Source organism: Micropterus salmoides, unplaced genomic scaffold, assembly GCF_014851395.1.
Source record: "Micropterus salmoides isolate LMB-PRFRI ecotype aquatic unplaced genomic scaffold, ASM1485139v1 Ms_hic_scaffold_14, whole genome shotgun sequence".
Classification (NCBI taxonomy): domain Eukaryota; kingdom Metazoa; phylum Chordata; class Actinopteri; order Centrarchiformes; family Centrarchidae; genus Micropterus; species Micropterus salmoides.
In genome coordinates this window covers 7,253,428-7,274,911 of record NW_024040485.1, presented here as the reverse complement: position 1 = coordinate 7,274,911, position 21,484 = coordinate 7,253,428, and the positions used below count along the sequence as shown (strand labels likewise).

General features: G+C 41.8%; 1 protein-coding gene across 5 annotated transcripts in view; it reads right to left on the bottom strand.

Moving 5' to 3' along the window:
* The window catches only part of cadm3 (cell adhesion molecule 3), an 89,762-nt gene that overhangs the window by 44,038 nt on the left and 24,240 nt on the right, over positions 1-21,484 (bottom strand). For all 5 annotated transcript variants that reach the window (XM_038717392.1, XM_038717395.1, XM_038717396.1 and 2 more), the window contains exon 3: positions 11,539-11,688. In XM_038717392.1, coding sequence (XP_038573320.1) covers positions 11,539-11,688 — 150 coding nt within the window. The remainder of the gene's footprint in view (positions 1-11,538; positions 11,689-21,484) is intronic.

Sequence of the window (21,484 nt, the reverse complement as noted above, 5' to 3'; positions counted from 1 at the left end):
GTAAATCAGTTACAGACCAATATTTTCATATTTCTGTCTCCATCTCTCTCCCAGCTTGTGCATCTCTTCATCTCCGTCTTTGGCTCAGCCTGAATCTGCATTTCACCTCTCCCTCCTGCTTCCCTCTCCATCCATATTTTCTTCCCATCCAACCGTTCTTCTCCTTTCCAGCCTTGTTCTTCACTCTTTCTTCTTCTGCCCCCCCCCCCTTCTTCTCTCATCATTTAACCCTCTCTCTCTCATTTTGTTTAACATTTTAGGCATTTAGTTGACACTCGCATCCAAAGAGACTGCCTCTCTCCTTCTCTCTCTCTCTCCCACACATGTCGCCTCCATCCTCCCATCTGTTCCTAAATATTCTCTCCAGCTCCCTAATTATCCATCCTTTCCGACAGCTGATCTGGGTTCAGTGACCGCGGGCTTCCCTTGATCATAACGTCCCTGCTGATCTGAGAGCATCAATTGATCCTGGATCAGTGCGGCAACGATGAAACGCTTGATAAACACACACCTCTGTCTGTTTCATCCACCTTTCCTTCCTTCCCTCCGCCTATTTCTCTCTCTAAATCCACTCGTCTCTCTTGCCCTACCTTCTGACAGAATTAAAAAAGAATCATTTAGAGGCTGCAGCACAAACGTATGCAAAATCAACGGAAGGAGGCAAACAGAGCGGGATGAACCAAACTTTGCCCAAGGTGGTGCAAATTGAAGCAAGGAGGCATTAGTTCCAGTTGAAACTTGAGAGAGAAATGTTCCCAACGGTGTATCAGCTTCAAGCTACATGCCAATGAAATCCTGCCATGTAGTATTTACAGCAGCGAAAAATGTCCATTGGGGATTTCTGGCAAATAACACTGACCGATGACACATCCTAAGAGCTAGATTACCTAGAGAAGACACTGCTCATGCTGGCTGCTCAGCCTGGTGCAAAAGGATTAGAAAGAAAGCACGGCAGAGTAAAATGTATGAAGCTGAAGCATAGCTTATTTTCTCATCTTTCCTCACCTTTACAGTAAAAAGAAGTCAAGGAAGCAATTATTATAATAGCTGTCACTATCAGCCTGCAGCTTTTAGCAACTTTTGGTTGTCTGCATGCCATCACATTAACTCTGCCATTCATTTTGTAAAGATCAGTCTAATACAACGGAAATATAAAGGAAAGATTTTTAACCCTCTTCCTGATGTCTCTTGATGTGCTGCAGTGCTGTGGTTTGATTGACTTTGGAGTTTTTTCATTATGTTTATTTTTATTAAGACCGACGCCCCTCATGTGGTCCTTCCTCACTTGTAGAAGAGGCTTATTTAAAGGGGAAAAAATGGACATTTTGGTAAAGTTAGATGAGAAGATCAATGCCACTCTCATATTTGTCCATTAGATTTGAAGCTGGAACCGGGAGATGGTTAGCAAAGAAAATACAGGTATTTCCCAATGTGTCAAACTACTCCTTTAGAGGTCTGACTTCAGCTAGTTGAGAAACTAAAGGAAGAACACCCACCTATTCTAGTGATGTGCTGACTAGCAGGTAAACATCAGGTGAAAATGAAGAGACCTAGCCAATCACAACTCCATTGTAGTCTTTTTATTTAAAAATAAAAATTAAAAAATCAGTGCTTTGGGCACTCAAAAAGATAATATTTGCCGTAATGTTGATTAAATGAACAAAAAATCTGCATTGGAATTATAACTGTCTCCTCATTCCTTCAAGGAAAACATTATAGTGGAGAACCATTACCGTTATAATACAGTAGCAATGCACGCAAAAGGTCAAGTTTTGAATCACACAAGACACGTTTTTCCTATTTTCTTCATTAACATAAAAAATAAATTGGATTCTTTGTATCCCTATCCCTTTCTTCTCTCAGCAATTGTCTTCCATTACACGTGATTATTTGACATAAAAATCTAGAGCTCAGATGATAAAGATAAAATGAAGAAAACCCTTCTTTCAAGTGCTAAATTTCAAACGTCTTTCCTGCAGTCTTTCAGACTGTGATGGTTGTTGTTAATACATTCTCTAGAGAGCCTTCCCAGACACCAAGAAAACTTTGACTGATGCGATGTGGATCAATAGTTTTTCAGAAAATGTCAAAAAAACATTCCACGCCCTGCATTTGGAGTACCGTCTCGCACTGTGTTTTGAGCAGTCATTGTCAGTTTGTCTCGTTCTCCGAGAGGCTGGGGATCTTACCATCAATTTCAATATGCTTTGTGCTCATTTCAGTCAGACTTCTTAACGTGGTGCTTATTGTGTGTTTTTAATGAAATGATTTACAAGTTACAAGTCGTTTTCAACACAGTTAAAGTCTGCCAACTTAATATCCTCCTACTAGGCAAGAGCTTCCCCATCCACCAACGTTTGTAAATCACCAGAGAGCCATTACCTAGTTAAATTGCACTGAGGCGGATATCCTGTCTGATGTCTGCTGATATGCTTTTATGGAAAGGAAGGAAACTGCACATGACTAATAAATAAAATTATAGCTGGACTGAAAGCAAATACAGAGTTTCTTCTTTCTGGTGATGATATGTATTTGCAAAACCTCAAATTGTGAGGATTTGAACTGCATGACTACTTTGATTGTGTGCACACTGAGTAAAATACACTTCTCTGTGTAACCCATGTGTGACTGGTCTCATGAAATTTTATGGAAGGAACACGGCTCAGATTGTTCACAATATGGTAATTAAACATACTTATGGTACATAAAGGAAGAGAAATAAGGAAAGTGCTATGTGGCAGGGACACAGCTGGAACCATTATGGTTTCACGTTGGACTGGGGGAATTTAAAAAGTGTTAAGGTGGGCAGATACACTTGCTTCCATGCTCGATAACCTTGGTTTAGATCCTGAGTCATACAAAAAAAGTTTTTGAGTGTGTTTTCCAAAAAGATTTTATTTTTTTAATCATTAGCAACCAACCCAAACAAATATCTTCATTCATTCTTATTTATCTGGTTGAAAGTTAATCGATAGTGAACAAGTGAATATACAGGGTCCAATTTGTGCTACTGTCTCATAATCCTTGCACAATGGAGCAAAATCATTTGTAACATGCATTTCAGAGTCTCTGCTCATTTATATATGAATCATTTTACAATGGCTTTTGTGTGAGCATTTGACCTTGGTTTGTGGTGGGAAAGTACAGCCCACCCCGTCCACCAAGATGTATGTAAATTATGTAATGTTAGCACAAAATCTTTCATCACACAGTACGCCAAATGAAAAGCATATTTGAAACAAATTAATCTCAAGCACATTTCACATTTAAATCATTTTTGAAGTCAAAATTCCCAACATTTCCCAGCTTTTGGACAAATAAACACCCGCAGACGGACTGGATTATGCTCTGAAAACTACGCCGTTTACTCGCAGGAGGAGTTCGGAGTAAACTGCTTTTATTAAATTGGCTTTTTACAATGTTGATTTATCTTCACTGGAGCATCTCAGGAGCCAGCTTCTGTGCATATCCAGATTCACTGTTGTTGTTAGCGTCGTTTGGCACTCAGAGTTCTGTTGGACTACTACTTCATATTTATATAACAGACAAAACTGGACATTGATGGAGAAAAGAAAGCGACGGAGTTAAACTAACTGGTGAGTTCAAAAAATATGTGTGTGTAACTTCATTCCAGCTATCGTTGCACTTTACTGTGAACAAGTTAGCGTAGCATAGCCCTGATTGATCCAACTCCATTAAGAAAACAAACATTTTAGAAGTTGTTGCCATGCTGTCTTGCTGACAGACCTGACAAATCATGAATTCATATGTTTAACAAATCAGCATCATATTGTAGTTATTTCGGCATCGGTTTCTTGCAATTAAATCACAGCAAAATGTTTACTTTGGGTTCATAAAGCTGTAGTAATCGCAAGTGTTGTTTATATGCGTTGTGTGGACACTTTGTCCAGCAATAAAACTCCTGCGAGGAAAGCGTTGCAAGGATTAAATTCGTGTTTGATCTGAATGTAGTCTGTCTGTAGCTTAGCAACAACAGCAGCCTGGTTACATGCTTCAAGTCTTGGCCAATCAGAAGACAGTGGGCTTTGAGAGGGGGGGGCCTTAAAGAGACAGGCACGTCACAGCTTGTATCAGACAGAGGCTGAAATGAAGGGCCAGTATAAGATAGAAAATTATTTTTTTGAACTTTGAATCATGCAGAGCTGCCATACAGGAGTCACAGAACTACAATAAAGCCTGGTTCTCTTGAGTAAACTGATAATTTTCACATTTTGGACTTTTTGGTTGAATAAAAACATAGAACAAGGAGACGTCATATTGTGCTTTGGGAAACTGTGATATTTTTCACATCTTATAGGCAAAAAGAACTAATCCAGAAATAATAAGGGTTGCCGAAGGCCCCCAGGAGCATCCCCCAAGAGGCCAGAGTCTCAACATGAAGAGCAAAGCATGAGAACTGTCAAACCATGATGTCAAGTGGTGTGTTAGCACAGTTCTGTAAACTATTTTCAAGACTTACTGACTCACAGAGTCTCATAAGAGGAAACTGAGAAGTAAGTACTAGTTTTAGGTAAGTTCAAGATTGTATGTGAATGCTAAAAAGTATGTAAAATGTAATGCCCTTGTTTGTTCCCCTTTCTTTGTCTTGATTTCAGTGTTTTGGTGTCTCCCCCCGGTCTTTATCTCCCTCATGTCCATCTCTTTGCCTAAATGTCTCTCTGTCTCTCTTGCTGTCTCCTGATGTCTAGCATTAATGGAGGAGCCCATCTGTTTTCATGCTTTCCAAGCTGTCTAATCTCTTCTATTAGCAGCACTGGATCTTTTTTCTCTCCTCATTTATCCACCCATCCTCTCCCACACATCTCCTCCAGGGTATCTGAGGGTCCTTAAAAGGGTCTTAAAATACATTATCTAGAATTAAGGCCTTAAAATGTATTAAAATATCCTGTATAGGCTACAGTTATCAGATCATTTGTTTTTTTTGACGGGTTCCTTTGCTCTAAATGTTCACGCTCAGATTAATACAGGACAGGATTTGCTGTAAAAAAAAAAAAGTTGTCATTGTATCTGCTTTAATAAACACAACTGGGCTTTATGTCCCTTAACAATTAATTTCCTGCTTTGCTTTATCTTTATCTAGGCAGTTATAGTTGCAGAACTCTCATTATCTCTGCTCCACTGGAACCAGGCTGGTTTCCTCAGTTTTGTTCTTTTACTTTGTTTTTGTTTTTTTAATTTATCCTTTCTATTCACTTCCATGTTGCTTTAAAAAAAAGTCTCTCAAAACGCGCCCACACTCTGTTCCCTCCTCTGTGTCTCCGTCCCTCTCTATCGCCTCTCATCTGTGCAGAGCAGGGTCAAATTAAACTGATATCAATGGCTTTCCTCGCCTGCGTAACGATAAAAGTCAGCTTGAGCTTTCGATCTACCGCAGAGAATTGGATCGAATTGATGTGACCCTGTGATTATGCCAGCAACATCAACATTTCATGTATCACAGCTTTGGCTGTGATTTTTCATCATTTTTCTTACATTATTTGTGTATAAGAACTCTTTTATAAATTAAATCCAAGGTCTCTTTCTCTGTATCCACTGCATCATTTTTACATTCTCATCCCTCTCCTCTCTATAATGTAATATCTACTACTCTGTCTCATACTCTCTATGCATTTTCTTCACCACGTCCCTCCTTTTTGCCACCTCTCCTCCTCCTATTCTTCTTCTTCTTCGCTTAGTTTAATTAATTAAATGATGATCAAGCTTTCTTGACCATGAATGTGTTGCCAGCAAAGTTTTTGTAAGTTTATTAGGGCCTCCTGTTCAGAGTTTAAAGCAATGGGTCAAGAAAAGCATCCGTCCCACTATCTTTGGTTATTCCTCTCTCGCTTCTGAATTCACCATCTCTGATCTTGCTGTAGTACAGTTTCTACTCTGCAGTGTGGCGGCCTTCATTGTGAGAAATTGTCACACATCATTTCCTTCTTCTTCTTCTATCTCTCATCACGCTGCTTCTCCATCCCTCGCTCCCCCTGCTCCCCCCACCCATCCATTTTTTTCAAGTCTCAACTCTCCACAGCTTGGTGCACGCTGCGCAGAGTCAGAACGTGGTGGTGACGAGTCCTGATTTCTCTACTTTCCCATGTCTTCTCTTCAATCAGCTCTCTTATTTCTTTCCCTTTCCATTCTTGTTCTTCTACATCCTTATTTTTCTCCTAACTTTCACCCCCTAAGTCTCTTGCTGCCTCAGCTCTGAAGCACACTGTCTGTGCTTTGCTGTTCGGGCCAACTGCAGATATGACTTGCTGCTCCGTCTCGAGCACAAACACGGAGGAAGTTTTAGTCACTCTTTCCCCTCCATTTTGCCTCACTTTTTAGATCCCACCACTGTTTTATTTTACTTTCTTAATCTGTCTGTCCTTCCTTCACCTTTGCCTTCTTGGACAATTACGGTAAACTACCCAGAAAGAATTCTTTGGACGGTCATGTGTGGGAGATGGCGAAGTTCCATGTCAACCCAAAGGAGGAGAATGTTTTCAAAAATTACTGTCTATGACAAGTAAACAACTCACAACAGTCAACGAGGGTTTCTTTTAACCATGACTTTGATATTTCAAACTTAACTCCAAGCTGCACTAATCAATATTTTCATATTAACAATAAGTGACTATGTGTAATGTGAAAATAGATGGCTCTGCGGAGAATTATCCTCCAACCCAGCAGTTCCCCTCAGCTCTAAAAAACCTTTTTGTTGTTTTGGTTTTATGGCCCCCAACTTTACTGTTTTAACGTTCAGCTTTACCGTTTGAAGCAACAACTGGCAGTTGTTTTCAACGTGTGATAACACCAAAGTGCTACCCACCCAGCACCAAATGGCAGAAAGACAAATGTAGAGACTAGCTTGTGAACACAGTGGAACATTTAGAACCTAAAGAGTTGGATATTTCCCCTAGGGTGCTGGTGAAGAGCAAAAGGGAGAGTCAATATTGGACTTACATTTGTCAGTTGGAAACACAACTCCAGATGAATTCTGATGCTCCTGGATGTGTAAATAGGAAAATGTTTGCAACGTTCACCAAAACAATTTCTAAGGTGATAAAATGTTACTTGCTTGTTGCGCCGCCTCCAAGTGGCCAAAATGTCTGTGTATGCAGGTTTAAGCAACTGCTTTTTCTTTTAAGCATGACCATGAGCATTCCCTAATCTTAACCTTAAGTGATTATTGTGCCTGTCATATGAAAAATGCTTGTTACGCTCTTTTGTGTTCTCAAAGCCACTGCAAGGTCTCAAGTGTAGTTGACGTTCAGAGAAGGAAATGACAAAAACGTCTTTTGTTTGTTCACTTTGGAGAACATGTGATTTGTCTGTTCCATTTCTTTTTTTTACAAAACCATGCATGTGCAGCCTGTATGGATGATGTGGATATCATTAGAGGTTTCATCTTGACGCTCTACTCAGGGATTTTTTGTTGTATAAACATCTTATTAGAGTCAAAAATGACATCTCATCTTTCTCCTTCTTCTCCTCCCCATCTGCTACTTTTCCCCACAAAGATGTTGCCCTCAGCTTAAAACTCCTCCCCTCCTTCCTCCCTCTCTGTCCCATGTCATCTTTCCTACTGTATCTCCATCCCTGCTCTATCTTTCTATCTCCTCCCTCCTTAAAAGACAACATCTTCATGTCTCCACCCTCTTCTGTCTCCCTGCATCTGCTGCACTTTGAAGAGAAGACATGGCTGAAGGGTTAAATTTTGAGCTCCCATCATCCTCCTCTCTGTTTCTCAACTCCCTGCTTTCCAAAGGTACAGCATCTGCTGTGCATGTTAGACCACTGCAATGGGGAGTTTCTGCTCCATCTCACTCCCCCACCTCCTCCTCTTCCCCCAGTACTCTTCTCAATTCCCTCCAAAGTTGAGGTCGGCCTTTAAGTGTTCTATCATTGCAGAGAAGAGTCTCACTTTGTAACTCTCTCCTCTTTACTGTGGTTGAAGCTCCATCTGGAGGAAAGACTTGCTGATCTCTCCATTTGCTCCCAGCCCCCCATTCTCTCTTGCCTCGCCTTCTCGAGACTGCAAAATGGTTGGCCCTCTAAAAGAAAAACTTCCTGGCCTGTATACGTCTCTACTCTCGCTATTCTAAAATCCATCTCTCTTTCACTTCACTTCGGCTGTGAAGTGTTGTATTAGGGCAGAACGGAGTCGTTCTATCTCTCTCACCGCCCTTATTTCTTTTTCTCCATCTCTCCTTCCTTCCATCTGTACCACTCTCTTCTCTTTTCACTCACAAGTACCAAGTCTGTTGTGTGATGTTGGCCCACTGAAAACAGACTATACAAAGTCGGAACTCCCATTTTGGTTTGTCTGGCTTTAAGTTTTCTTTGACATTATTTGACTTTTGCTCTCATTTGGAGTAATTTTTTCATCATGTCAAATAAAAACATGTCTTGCAATCAAAGCCTAGCAATGTTCTTGTCTTTATACTTAAACTGGCTGCTGTGCATGCTCCTTTTCAATCTTGACAATGTTTTGAACCACGGGTTTGAGCCCACACAGTCAAAAGTAATCATTAGAACCAAAGCACCATATTTATAATGTCAGTCCTTATTTACAGTGTCATTTTTTCCCACCACTAGCCTTCCCTCTCACCCCTTGTTTCTTTTTAAAATACAGGGTCTGTTGTGTGATGTTGGGCTTCTGCACCATGGAGTGGGAAGTCTCTCTTTTCAAAAATATCATTAAAAGCCAACCTAGACCATAATGTTGCACAAAATGGATTAATCAGACATTTTTTCTTTGAAAAGAAGCAGCTTGAATTGGACACTCTGATCCACTTTACCCCATCAGAGTCTGAGGTTTGTTTTTGTTGTTTTGTTTTCATTTCTTGCACTTATTGAGCACTTTCGGCACCATGCGATATTACAATAACACGGCGTTTGTTATCTCACGTCTGTCATGTCTTTGTTTGGGGCTTTTTTTCTCTTGAACACAGCTTTTGACCCAGTGTGCACAAAGTAATTATATGTGCCTTGTTCGGCAAAAATGCAGCAGCACACATCTTTATTGCAAACCTGTCCCCTAAATATGTCTTGTGGAAAATGTAATGCCTCTCTGATTATGTTTTTTTATCAACATGGACTTCATTTACATCTAGTTACTTGTGGGGCAAGGCAATATGGCTAATAAATAATATCTCAATATTTTTAGGCTGTGCCGCAATATACAATATATATCTCAATATTTTCCCCATTTTCTCCAAAATAACATACTGTAAATTCTCAAATAGTGGCTGAGGCCTTCATTTCTCTCAACTGCAGAGGCCAGAGGATACCAGACCTTATTGTGAGCAGGCTTAGAGACTGTGTGCTGTGTTAAAAGTTACTGCATGCTGTTAATACCAACAATGCAGTTTTTTATAATATATTATTGTAATCATTTCCAGAAAAAGAAAACAATCTACAACATGAATAAGCAATTGCCCTTTTATATTGATTTAATAGCTTGTTGCATTTGCATTCGGAGTGATAACTGAAAACAAAGAGCACCTATTATTTGGCGTCTGGCATTCATTCAGAGAGACTAGAAGGTTTTTGAGCATCAACCACAATATTTCAACTAGGAACAGGACTTTGACAAGGCCACTCCAAAACCACTTTTGTAGGAATAAAATAACAAATAATAAAAGACACGATACTAAGCTTTACTTACATCCTCAAATCTTTGTTAACCTGACTGATTCATCTTTTCTGATACTTTAAAATACTGGTGTTTGGGACACCGTAAGTTTACTACTGTCAGATGCACACCCATACTCACTCTCTCTCTCTCTCTCTCTCCCTCACTCTCTCTCTCTCACAAGCCCACACAAACATACACTCAACATACGGATGACTGACGAAGGTGATAAATCCCCAGCACGTGCAAAACCAATGTGGTAAGATCATTAATAATGAGATGCTTTAATGGATCGCGTGGCAGCCTACATCACAGTAGATGAGCTGCACATCGCCGATAGATTCCTAATTCCTGTACGTTTTTTCCTTTGTATGGACGCTCATACATGGCCTCTCTGGAATCCCACAGACGGAAATCCATTGAAGCGATGGAGGACTTTAATCCCATAAAGTTCAAATATAGCTTCTGTCATCTTGTGGCACTTGTATATTACATTATTCATACTTCATTCTGTGCTAGGGGCTGTTTTAGGTGAAGGGATAGAAATGTGGTACTGGTGGCGTCGGTAGCAATCGTTTTGTGGTATATTTTGCAGGGCATAGTAGTATGTTTCACATCTGCCCTCCAGAAACAGAACCACCTCCACATGATCGACCACTGTTATCTTTGTCTGGAACTGAAGTTAACTCAGTCAGGACGTCAATGGCTAATTAGTCTGAGGGGTCTTTGACTGTGTGAGACAGCGACAGCAGGTCTGCTCCATGTCAACACCGCCTGCTTTCAATGCAGAAATAAATTACTATAATGCACAAGGAATAACTCGAATATGATGATATAGCCATCTTCCATGTCGTCGATGCATCGGCCTCTCCAAGGTGCATACATAATCTTTTCTCCTCCCAAGTGTAATTGCATCAGTAAGCAGTCTGTGAAAGTAGCCTGCACACTTTCCCTTGTGATAACGGCAGTGAAACTGAAATTGCACTGAAATAATCTGCCGTATGTGCTGCCTGAGAACTTGGAAACTTTTTGGAAAAGGTCAGGCACTTTCAAAAAACACTTGGCAGGTGAATGGATGAACAATCAATCTGTCTATCACCGTCTTACATGAGCTGTCGTCACACCTAAACCACACCCGTAGCTGCAAGTAGTTATTCATAGGAAGCTCATTGGTCCAAACTACTAAACTATCAGTCCTGGAATTTTTTAGTTATGTTCAAGCAACTCAAAGCAGTGGGTGAAAGTTAGGGAAAGATCCTGGTCATTTGAAAGATCCTGGTCATTTGAAAAAGTCTTAAAGCAAATGAACCAATGCACTGAAATTTTTTATATTTGACCAAACCTACAATCTTGGTCCAAACCGTAGCCAATTGCTTTTGTAGTCTAAACATAACAACAAAGAAAGAAAGTCTTGGTTGTCAAAGTCCTGGGCTGAATACACCCAGCTACCTACAACATCTCTGTGGAACGACACACTTTCTAGACTGGAAAAAACATTGCCAATGAAAAAATAATCGAGGCAGCATTTATGTTCCCCTTTCAAAACATATTTGGCAAAGCAAATTCGTCTTATTTGAACATATACAGTAGGGTTGCTGTTTTGACATTTTCATAGTTTTCTGTACTGGTAAATGGAATGTTCTTGTATAGCTCCCTTCTAGTGTTCCGACCACTCAAAGCGCTTTACGCTACATGTCACACTCACCCATTCACACACCATTCATATACTGACGGCTGAGGCTGTCATGCCAACTGCTCATCAGATGGAGAGTAACATTCAGACACACACTCACAATTAGGGATTCAGTATCTTGCCCAAGGACACTTGGAAATGCAGACTGGAGGAGCCGGGGATCGAACCACCACTCTACCTCCTGAGCCACAGCCGCCCCCGTGTCCCTCCCTCTCACCTCTCTTCTCTCCAAAGTACAGGGTCTGCTGCGCAGTGTTGGACCATTGCAGTGAAGAGTTGTCGCTCTCGGCCACCCGGCAGGTCAGTGTCACCGTGCCCCCCACGGACACCGTCTCATCGGAGGTCACTGGCTGCAAGGGGTCGTCGTCTAGGTAACAGGAGAGAGAGGAGGGGAAGAAATGATAAGACAGAGCGATAGAGATGCAACAGAGACAAGTCAGAGAGGCACTTATATGAAAATACAAGCAAAAATAGTAGCACACACCAACACACAAATCAGATAAACCCACAAAATGCATTACTCGCCTCGCTCTCTCTCTTTCTCTCTATCTCCCACCGCCCATCTCTTTCTCTGCTTGTCAGATTATCTATATATCTCAATCTGTCTTTCTGAAAGCAAAGACACAATGCGCGCACACACACGGACATGCTGTCAGAGGGACAAAAAATCAGACAAATGGCTATCTGGCTGTATGTCTGCGAGGCCAATGTAAGAGCGATGAGTCAGTAGCGGCCCTGGCATCCAGAGACTGCACGACCTGAGGGACCAGCAAAGATGAAGAGACCACGGCAGCGAGTGTCTCTCGACAGGTCAAAGCAACAACAAGAGCACTGTCTCATACCTCTAATGGCTTTGTAACCCTCTTTTGTCAATATATGTGTCAGTTTTTAACGCCATGCATATGTATCGGCTGGTACAGAACAAGCTCAAACGGGACAGGCATTATGGAAATGAGCAGGTCAGAGGGAAAGAGAGAGAATACAAATGACCGAGCATAATGAAGGGATTCTAAAGGCTGGAACCGGAGCACCACAAAAACTACTGAGCAGTGAACTGTCTGGGTGTGTAACAGTATTCAAATTGGCTCAAATTATGGTATTTAACAGCACTCCCTTGATAACGGGTGATGGTGCAGGCTAATTCTGCTCTCTGCATTCAATGAGGGTGGCAGACTACTGGGTGAATCAGAACAAGAGATATATATATATACTAAAATATGCAGCCCCTCGTTATGGTTAGTAACGCCGAATGTGGCCACTATGGTTCTTTTTACCGTGTTAAATTATTGCGGCTTTGAGTACACCCAGCCACGCTTTGCGCTCCCCTCCCTTCCTGCTCACTTTAAAACGCTCGCTCATCCTAATCTCAAGCAAAACAAAAATATGGTATAATTGACGACAAGACCAAGCCAACGGTGGGAACATCTCATAAGAAGATATGCCTCAAAGCGGTCCCCTCACCCCTGAAAATATGGCGTGTATAAATAGTTTAATTGGAACCAAATTGTCAAGCGGGAGACAGGTTTATATTCGGCGTGGAGCGTTATCGCATCCCTGCACCGGCGGTGGAATTGATTTTTTTTTTTTTTTCCTACAGGAAGAACATCTGCTTAAGTGTGCTTCGGCGGAACTCCCATCAAGACATGAAAGAGGGGGGACACGAGAAGAGAGGATGCAGAAGAGGAGGCGAGCAAACTAACTGCATGTAGTATCAAAAACACACATTTGCCATGAGCCGAGAGCAGCAGGAAGCAACTATGGGCATCTTTTTTTGTCATTTTAAAGCTGGATGGCCAGTTCAGCATCTCAGAAAACAGAAGTTATTAGAAAAGAAAAACAAACCCTTAGGTTTGCCTCTGGGCTTAAAGGATTCAGAGCCATGACAGCTCTTAAAGGTACAGCTGCCGTTTGCCAGTAGGACTCAAACAGCACTCAGAGAGCCCTTCCTGTCAGAGTAAGCTGCTCCCTCGATCTCTGTGGTGTTTTACTGCAGCCATGACCTTGTGGTTAGTTTACCTAAGCACCATGATAGCAGAGGGCTGAATATGTGGTCAAGTGCACCACGGATTAGTGTCTCCTTTAATAGCATCTTGAGCTAATTCTTGTGGCTGATCACAAGCGCTCCTCTACTTGGCACGAACACTTTGGGTAAATTGCTTGTCCCAGTGCATCATCCATCAAGCCAACCACAATGAGCTCCGACAAGTTAGCCAAAGTAGTGCCTTATCTTTAGCCGCTGCAGAGTGCTGGCACTTCTGACCAAGAACAACCTGTGTTGGAGGCTTGGAGTGACATTTGTGCTAGTAGAACAATTTCCACTAGTAGTAGTGGTCCACTACTGGTTCTTCAGAAATGAAAAGAATTTGAGGCGATATCTGCTTTACAAGTGAATACATTTTTTCAGAACTAGTACAGAATATATAATATTTAGCCTTTCCCATGGTCATGCCGTGCTCTACTCAGTGAGCTACAAAGGGCCTTTATCCTCATAAGCTGATTGGCCAACAGATCAGACTGTTGATGTAGTGGGTTACAAGTTTCTGTATGATGTCATCACATAATTTAACATAAACAAATGTTTAAATGATAATTATATGGATCTAAAGCTCCACTAATGCATACAAATCAATTGATGTTGTTCAGTATCAGTCAAATTTTAATCACAGATAACTTGGGTTTAATTTAGTCGTAGCGCTATGTGGGTATTAACTGCATCAATATAAAGTATCAATCTATTAGCAATATTTCAAATCGTCATTCATTATATGGTCAGATGGGTGGGCTTAGCGGCAGTGGGCATTAAGATGGGCGCCAGAGAGATTAGACTATTTCAAATTAAATAAAAGTTTCTGTGGTTGGCAAATTTAATGACAAACTATCCTAATGACACGCCCAACCCATCCAGAGGTCCAAATCGGTTTACGCAAACAGTGCAGAGTCACTCGCCAGTAGTAATATGACCCCTATAAGCCTCAGATACAGATACAGCTGTTCTTCTTACCTTTGAAGCTACTTAAGAGCAAAGTGAAAGGGAGGAAATTAAGTTCAGCCAGAGTTTAAACGGTTAAGTCAGGCTAAACACCCAAGCAGCAAAAATGAAAGGAGAGACCTATCTATCCTTAGCAGACGTTAAGTTAAACACTGTGGCTTGCTCTTCTTTCTTCTCTCCTCACATTCACTCCTCCACTACCCCCAAGCTGTAAGCCTGAGGAAGACACGGGTATTTAAAGCAACACAATTTACACTTTCCCTCGCCGGCAATAAGGTGAGAGAATGCAGAGGTAGAAGGCTGACTGGGATATCAAGTCTAGAGAAGGAGAGAGAGGAAGATGGATGGATAAGGATATGTAAAGGAGGGTGGGTGATAAAACAAGGCGGGAAACTGTGTGTGCGCGTGTGTGTGTGTGTGTGTGAAAACGGGAGGGAGGGGAGAGAAGTTGGCAGTGAGACAACAGAGGAAGTGTGAGGAGCTCGAGGGACCTCCAATGATGGAAAACGAGCGGGGAGGGCTTAAAGGAATAGTTTCAACGTTTCTCTTTTTTTTAAATAAGCTTTTTTTCTTTCTTTCTGAGAGTTAGATCATTATCCATCTCAAGTCTATGCGTTACAAAGAGCTGCAGTTAAGGCGTGCTTAACCTAGCATAAAGATTGGATGCAGATGGCATAAAACTAGCCTTTTGAAAGAGAGAAAATAGGCCAACCAAGTACTCACTATCAGGAGTTCCTTCCCTATCAATTAGCAACAAATTAACACATTTTATCTTGTTTGTTGATTCTGTACATAAATGTCAAAATGACAATTTGTGGTTTTAATTCAATATGCTGAACCTAGAGGTCCTCCCGGGTCCGCTGGATCTGTAATATCTAAGGCTCCAAATGATATTCTATCAAACTGGGTAGAGTACGTCCCGTTTTATTGTTTCAGGTGTGTGTAAAGATGTGAAATACCTTACCACAGCTGCGTGTTAATGTAAGTCCCACATTTTGAAACATGCGTAATTGTCTTCAGATTTTTTTATTAGGATCGGGTTTTAGATCCTAGAAGATGTCCAGTTAGACCAATTTCTCAAACAGCCCAGGGTGTAATAAAAGAGCCAGATACCGGACTCCAAGATGGCGGCCATCATTTCCAGTGAAAGCCAAAGTTTTCTCACTTCCTGGAACTATCTCGAAAATTTTTGTGAACATCAATGAATCACTTTTTCAAGCAGAAGTGCCAAAAATAGGATAGTTCCAGGTTCTTAAATGTGAGAATTTGTTGCTTTCCTTGGTCTTACATTATGGCAAATGCCTTGGGCTTAAGAATAAACATCTCTTGTATAAATGGTGGTCTGTTAGAGGTGTTCATCTGTAGGTGTATGCTTTGCTTCCCTCCTTCAAGCTAAGCTAGGCTAACTGAGGTCTGACTCCAGCTTGATTCTAATCACAGATATAAGATTGATATCGCTCGTCTTCTCTCACTCTAAGGAAGAAAGTAAATAAGTGTATTTCCAAAAAATACTGAACTATTCCTTTAAAAAAAACAGCTTCCTCTCAATTCCACCTGTTTCACTCCCTGAAAAGAACGGTGAAAAATTCAAACCACCTTGGCCATCTCCATGTTCACCCCCTCTCTCTCTTCCTTCCTCCTCCATCTGTCTCCCTCCATCTTTTTCTCCCTCCTCCTCTCCATCTGCCCCGATGTCCTCCTCGGTTTCCTCTCGTCCTCCGTCACCTCTTCGCCCTTCTGTCGAGCCTTCTCCCCTAATTCTGAACTCATTTACTTCTCACCATCCTTAATTCCTTCTTTCCCCCCCTTTTTTTTTGTTCTCCCAGGGAAGCTTCACTGTGTTGCTGCTAATTAGTGCGGGTTAATGAACTTTATTTATTGTAATACATGTGTGTGTGTGTGTGTGTGTGCGCCTTCAGCATGTAGGTCTGGGCTAAGTGTGTGTGTGATGAGCTTATTATCACCATGGTTGTGCATGTGTGTAAGGCGTACATTTGTAGGTGTTTGCATGTAAGGTTCTAAGTGTAGCTGCTTTGTAAGAAGGTACCTATCTAAATGTGTGGATATGTGCACGTCTCTCCAAGTGTGCAAGTGAGATTCTCAAGAAGCTTATTATCTGTGTTTGTGTGGATCTGTTTGCATGCAAGTATGTGTTTGCACTCAAATGCAGTTGTATTTGTTTTTGCAGGGAGGAATTTATCTGTTTGTGTGTGGGGGACGAAGTATGTGTATCTGGATGATTTATGAGATGGTTTTTATCTTCATGCGGTTGAGGCTGTGTGCGTGTTGGTGTATGCGCATGTGTATCTACATATTGTGTTGCCGCTGCACGGAGTAGTGCTACTGTGTGTGACAGACAGTGTCATGTGTCTTGGTGCTGCTGATGCTGTACACACTTGATGGGAAATTCAGCCAACAGTGTGCAGTTTGATATGGCATGGTATGATACAGGCCATTACACACACACAGAGGCATCCACCCGCACGCACTGCAAGCACGCTGACACGCCCCCCGAGTCCTACACAGGAGCATCCAGACAGGAAGACATACACGTTCGCCAAGCACAAACAACACCTACGCTTACAGAAATACATAAATATGTAAAAATGTGCTCAGAAGTACATTAGATACAGTTGGACACATGCAAACATGCAAACGTATGCACACAAAGTACACAGAGGAGACATTCAGACAGACACACAGGCACATGTACACACACACACACACACACACACACAAAGCAACCTCCCCCACACCATCCATCTATGCCCAGCTGTCCCCAACTACTACCCACCCATCCCCCTGGGTAAGTGTGAGTGTGTGTGTATCTATGAGTATATACTGTATGTGTGTGTGTGTGTGTGCCCTTCTGCCCACCTCTAACCTCTACAAGCTCCCCTTCCCCCACTCTCTTCCTCTTTTTTTTATCCCTGTGTGCATCCTTTACCCCCCTTGTACGCCTGTTGTGAGTCAAGAGACGCAAATTCAAACCAGATATTTGAAAATTTGCCTAGCAAATAAAAAAACAACATGACACAAGTTTTTTTCAAGTAACAACCCTCCCTCCTTTTCAGCGTGAGACAAACACTTCTCCGGCCTGTTAACTGCGGAGCAGAGCGGGTGTGGTGAAAGGCTTTGTTTTCCGCCTGATTTTCGGCGCTTTAAAGCCTTTAATAGAGGAAAGGTTGTTGCGATTCCCAATCTGTTGTCCTGTCTCCGTTATCGGGGTCACCATACAAATTACTGATAATCTTTGCAGGGTGTGGGTGGGTGGGGAAGTGAAGGGGTGTGGCTCTGCAGGGATTGGGCTGTGTATTTGGGATTTAAGCACCTGCTGTCTACAAACAAACTCCTTAGCCTTTAGTTTTTCCTCCAGCCCGCCTTTTTTCTGAGGGTTTGTGGGAGCCCCCGCCCATCTCCCATCAAGTACCCCCTTCAACCACCCCCAGCACCAACCCTGCCACGCCACCCATCCTCTGCTGCCTGTCAAACATAGTTAGCTCAGAGCTCAGACTAACCCCCTCCACGTCTTCGTCCTCATCCTCCACTAGCTAGATCCCCCCCATGCACACACAAACTCACACATACACACACCCACCATTTCCATCACAGCCCAGCAGTGTGTCTGCAGCAGCAGTGAGGCGCCAAGCCGGCCGCCCCACCCTGCCAGTGGAACAGTGCTATGAGAAAGAAAAGAGAGCGCGGTTGAAAGGGGGGGGGGGTTCAGCTTGCAGAAAAGGGCAGCAGCATCACTGCTGACAAAAGAAAAAGAATAATGATTTGCCAGGAAGAGAAAGACAGAGAGAGTCGGGGTGGTGAAAGAGCGTAAGAGAGGGAGAGAAGCACAGGGGAAAAACAGAGGTAAAGAGAGTGAGGTGAGCGAAGGACATGGCAGAAATAAGCATATATAGATAGATGAGACCAATGAGGAGAGATGACAGGGTGACTTAGAAAGGGGGCAGAAAAACTGAAAGAGTATTAAAAACAGTGAGTGAGATGGAGAGAAGTAGAACAGAGGGGAAAGACAGAAAGTCAAAAAGGAGACAGGGGGGTGGAAAGATTTAAACAAAACAGAATAAATGGATGATTTTTTCTAGTCTATCTTAATACAATAAGCATGCTGGTAGATTTATCAGTCCCTGTAATCATTAATCCCTTCTCTCCATGCAGGTCTGAAGGGATCTCTTTCTAAGGCAAATTCACTGTAAGCGATGGGGAACAAAATCTACCACCCTCATTCTTAAGTTCAGCTGTTTAATATAAGGCTTCAGCAGTCTGAGTTAGTTAAATCAAGTGGGTATCTTTCAAAGTTAGGGTCCTTTCCCCTCTTTGTGTTTCCTCAGAAAGTGTTCCCTTACTGGTCTACGGCAGAGGGACACTTTGTGGTAGTCGCATGTACAAGCCTGGATTACCAACCAGCCAAGGCAGGTAATTTTTCCAGGGCTCCAGGCCTCCAAAAGCCTCTGAGACGATCCTAACCTTAACCATCCGTCACTTGCCATGTGTCGGTAGTGCAGAAAGTGAGAATTTCAATAATAGTTGCCGTTGAAAGTAAGCCAAGTTTTTGCAGCATCATCCATCTGAGTTCTTGTCTGGTGAGAGTTGATCTTCATTATTACCTGACTCCTGTTTTTATGTATACATGCAACCGTCAGAACAAAGATGCCCACTTGGTTTGAACAAAGATGCCCACTTGGTTTGACTAAGTAAGACTGCTGAAGCTTCCTATTAGCTTCAAATTAGTAATAGAAAGCTTTTTTTTTTTTTGTGGGACAGGAGGAATGATTACAGTGACCAAAAACTCTTTCAATGTACATATGAAATGTGCGACTTATACTAACCTATACTAAATATTAAATATCATTCTCCTGTTACATTTTATTTAGATCTATAATCATCTCTCTGCAGTGTTTTGATACCTTCCTTATATTATAATTCACTGTAAACTGTTTTGGTAATTGTTCATTATTTGACGGTGCCAGCTAAGCTTCTTTAAATCTTGGACACAGACAGACAGGGACTGAGAGATCTTTTTGATTTTAAAGAGAAGAGCCCTTTACCGCAGTTACAGTTACTTCACCCACCAGAAATCCTCATTTGATAAGATAGCCTACAAGGCTTGATCTGTCCATCTCTAAACACACAAACACACGCATATACAGAGGAAGATAAAGAGAGCGAAATCTTTAATGCCCTGGCAAATGCACTGACTGCCCCTGCCAATAGGCCACTTAAAGAAATGAGTAGTCAATTACCAGAAGTCTGCCCTTTTGACTAAGATCACTGGATCCGCTATGGGGAGCCTCAGAACCTGCACTCTCTCTCGCTCTCTTTAGCTCACGCTGTCTCTCTCTCTCCCACAGTTCAGTTCAAATGGCTTTACTGGCACGAAAGCTTCAAAAACAATGTTGCCAATGCATCAACAGAATAATATATATTATTACATACACACAGTAAATCTATGCATGTATTTGTGTGTGTCAAGTGTGAGTATGTCTCTTTCTCTCTCTCTTTAACACTAACACGGCTGGAAAAAGTTTCTGGTCTGTTCTGGGAAGTGTCACAATCACACACAGCAAATAATGGACGTGCACACTGGGTGATAATTTAATATCATCATTTGTGTTTCAGTGGTCAAATTCTGTTATCCAGATTAAGAAAAATAACTCACAGTTTTTGTTACACGTCTAAAGAGTTGTGTTTGATGTAAAGTATCACAACAGGTCACAGTTCATTGAGCTGCATAATTTGCCTTTTCATAAATACACTAAATGCCAAAAGTACGTGGATGGCCCAGTGTATTTTTGGTTTGTGTGGTTTGAGCTAGGCCCCTTTATTCTAATTAATGTATATCTTCAAGCCAGGGTAGGCAATTTATTTCAGAAGCATTTTTTGTTATATTTGTTGAAATTCTACGAGCCAACAGCAATAATTAAATCAAATGCTCTGACACGAAAATGAATAAAAATCTGATATCTGTGGCTCTCGCAGGACTGTAATAAGTACAGTAAAGATTTCAGCCATAAAGGCCATGAAGTATATATATATATATATATATATATATATATATATAGTAAAATTATTCAAATGGATACTGTGACATTGTTTTAAGTGAAGCAGACACACAAGAGAAGTCACATGGGCACAGATACTGTACCACAATAAACACACAGGCAAACACATTCTCCACCTCGGAAACTCTATAGCATGCACAAAACAACTAAATATATATATATGCACTGACACAACACACAGACAGCAAGCAAAGTCACCACCTTCAATCTGCGCAAACACACAGACACACACTCTCTCACACACACCTATCCACTCGTAAAACCTTCTGATAACAGCAGGGACTTATACACCAGGCAAAAGAAGGATAGGGCTCTTGGTGCCCGAGGAAGGGCCGAGATTAGAAAAAGGGGAATAGTCCTAAAGCTTCAGCAGAAGAGAGAGAGGCTGGGGAGGATGCAGGATGAGGGTGAGCGAGCGAGGGAGGGAGAGAAAGAGAGAAAAGGGTGAGCCAGTGAGCCAAGGGTGAGGAGGGAAGATATGCTTCAAATTAAATCATTTGGAACAAAAGAGGATTGTTGCCAAGCAACCCAGCCAGAACAGGGTTACCAGGGCAACCGAGGTGACCCGAAGCTTGACCTAAGAAATGGAGTCGCCCTGTCGTTCGTCAGCAAACACACACATGTATGTGCTCGCACAAAAACACACTTCCACCTCTCTCTCTCTCTCTCTCTCTCTCTCTCTCTCTCTCTCTTGCTTTCAAGGTCCACCCGACAAACACAAACAGACAGCAGGTTTCTCTCCTGGAAAATGTAGAACACAACTGAAATGTCATCCTGAGGCACAAACAACAAACAGGGTTTTCAATCAAGAGGAGTTTCAAAAATTCAGAGGATATGAGGTTAGATGGCTAATGGATGACGTTAGCCAAAACCAACAGCTAGTGAAGCACAACAAATAAAATGTCCAATGTCCAATGTCCAAGATGAGCTTGTAGAATAAATAAATAGAGCTGTATTTTTCAGAGGGTTTTGGCAGCATTGTCAGTACACAAACACTGTTTTGAAATGATGGATGTATCCCAGCTTTCTTCTTCAGTAAGGGAAAGACTATTAGAGAGGCTTTACATTAGAGGCCATTTACATTAAAAATATCATGGTCT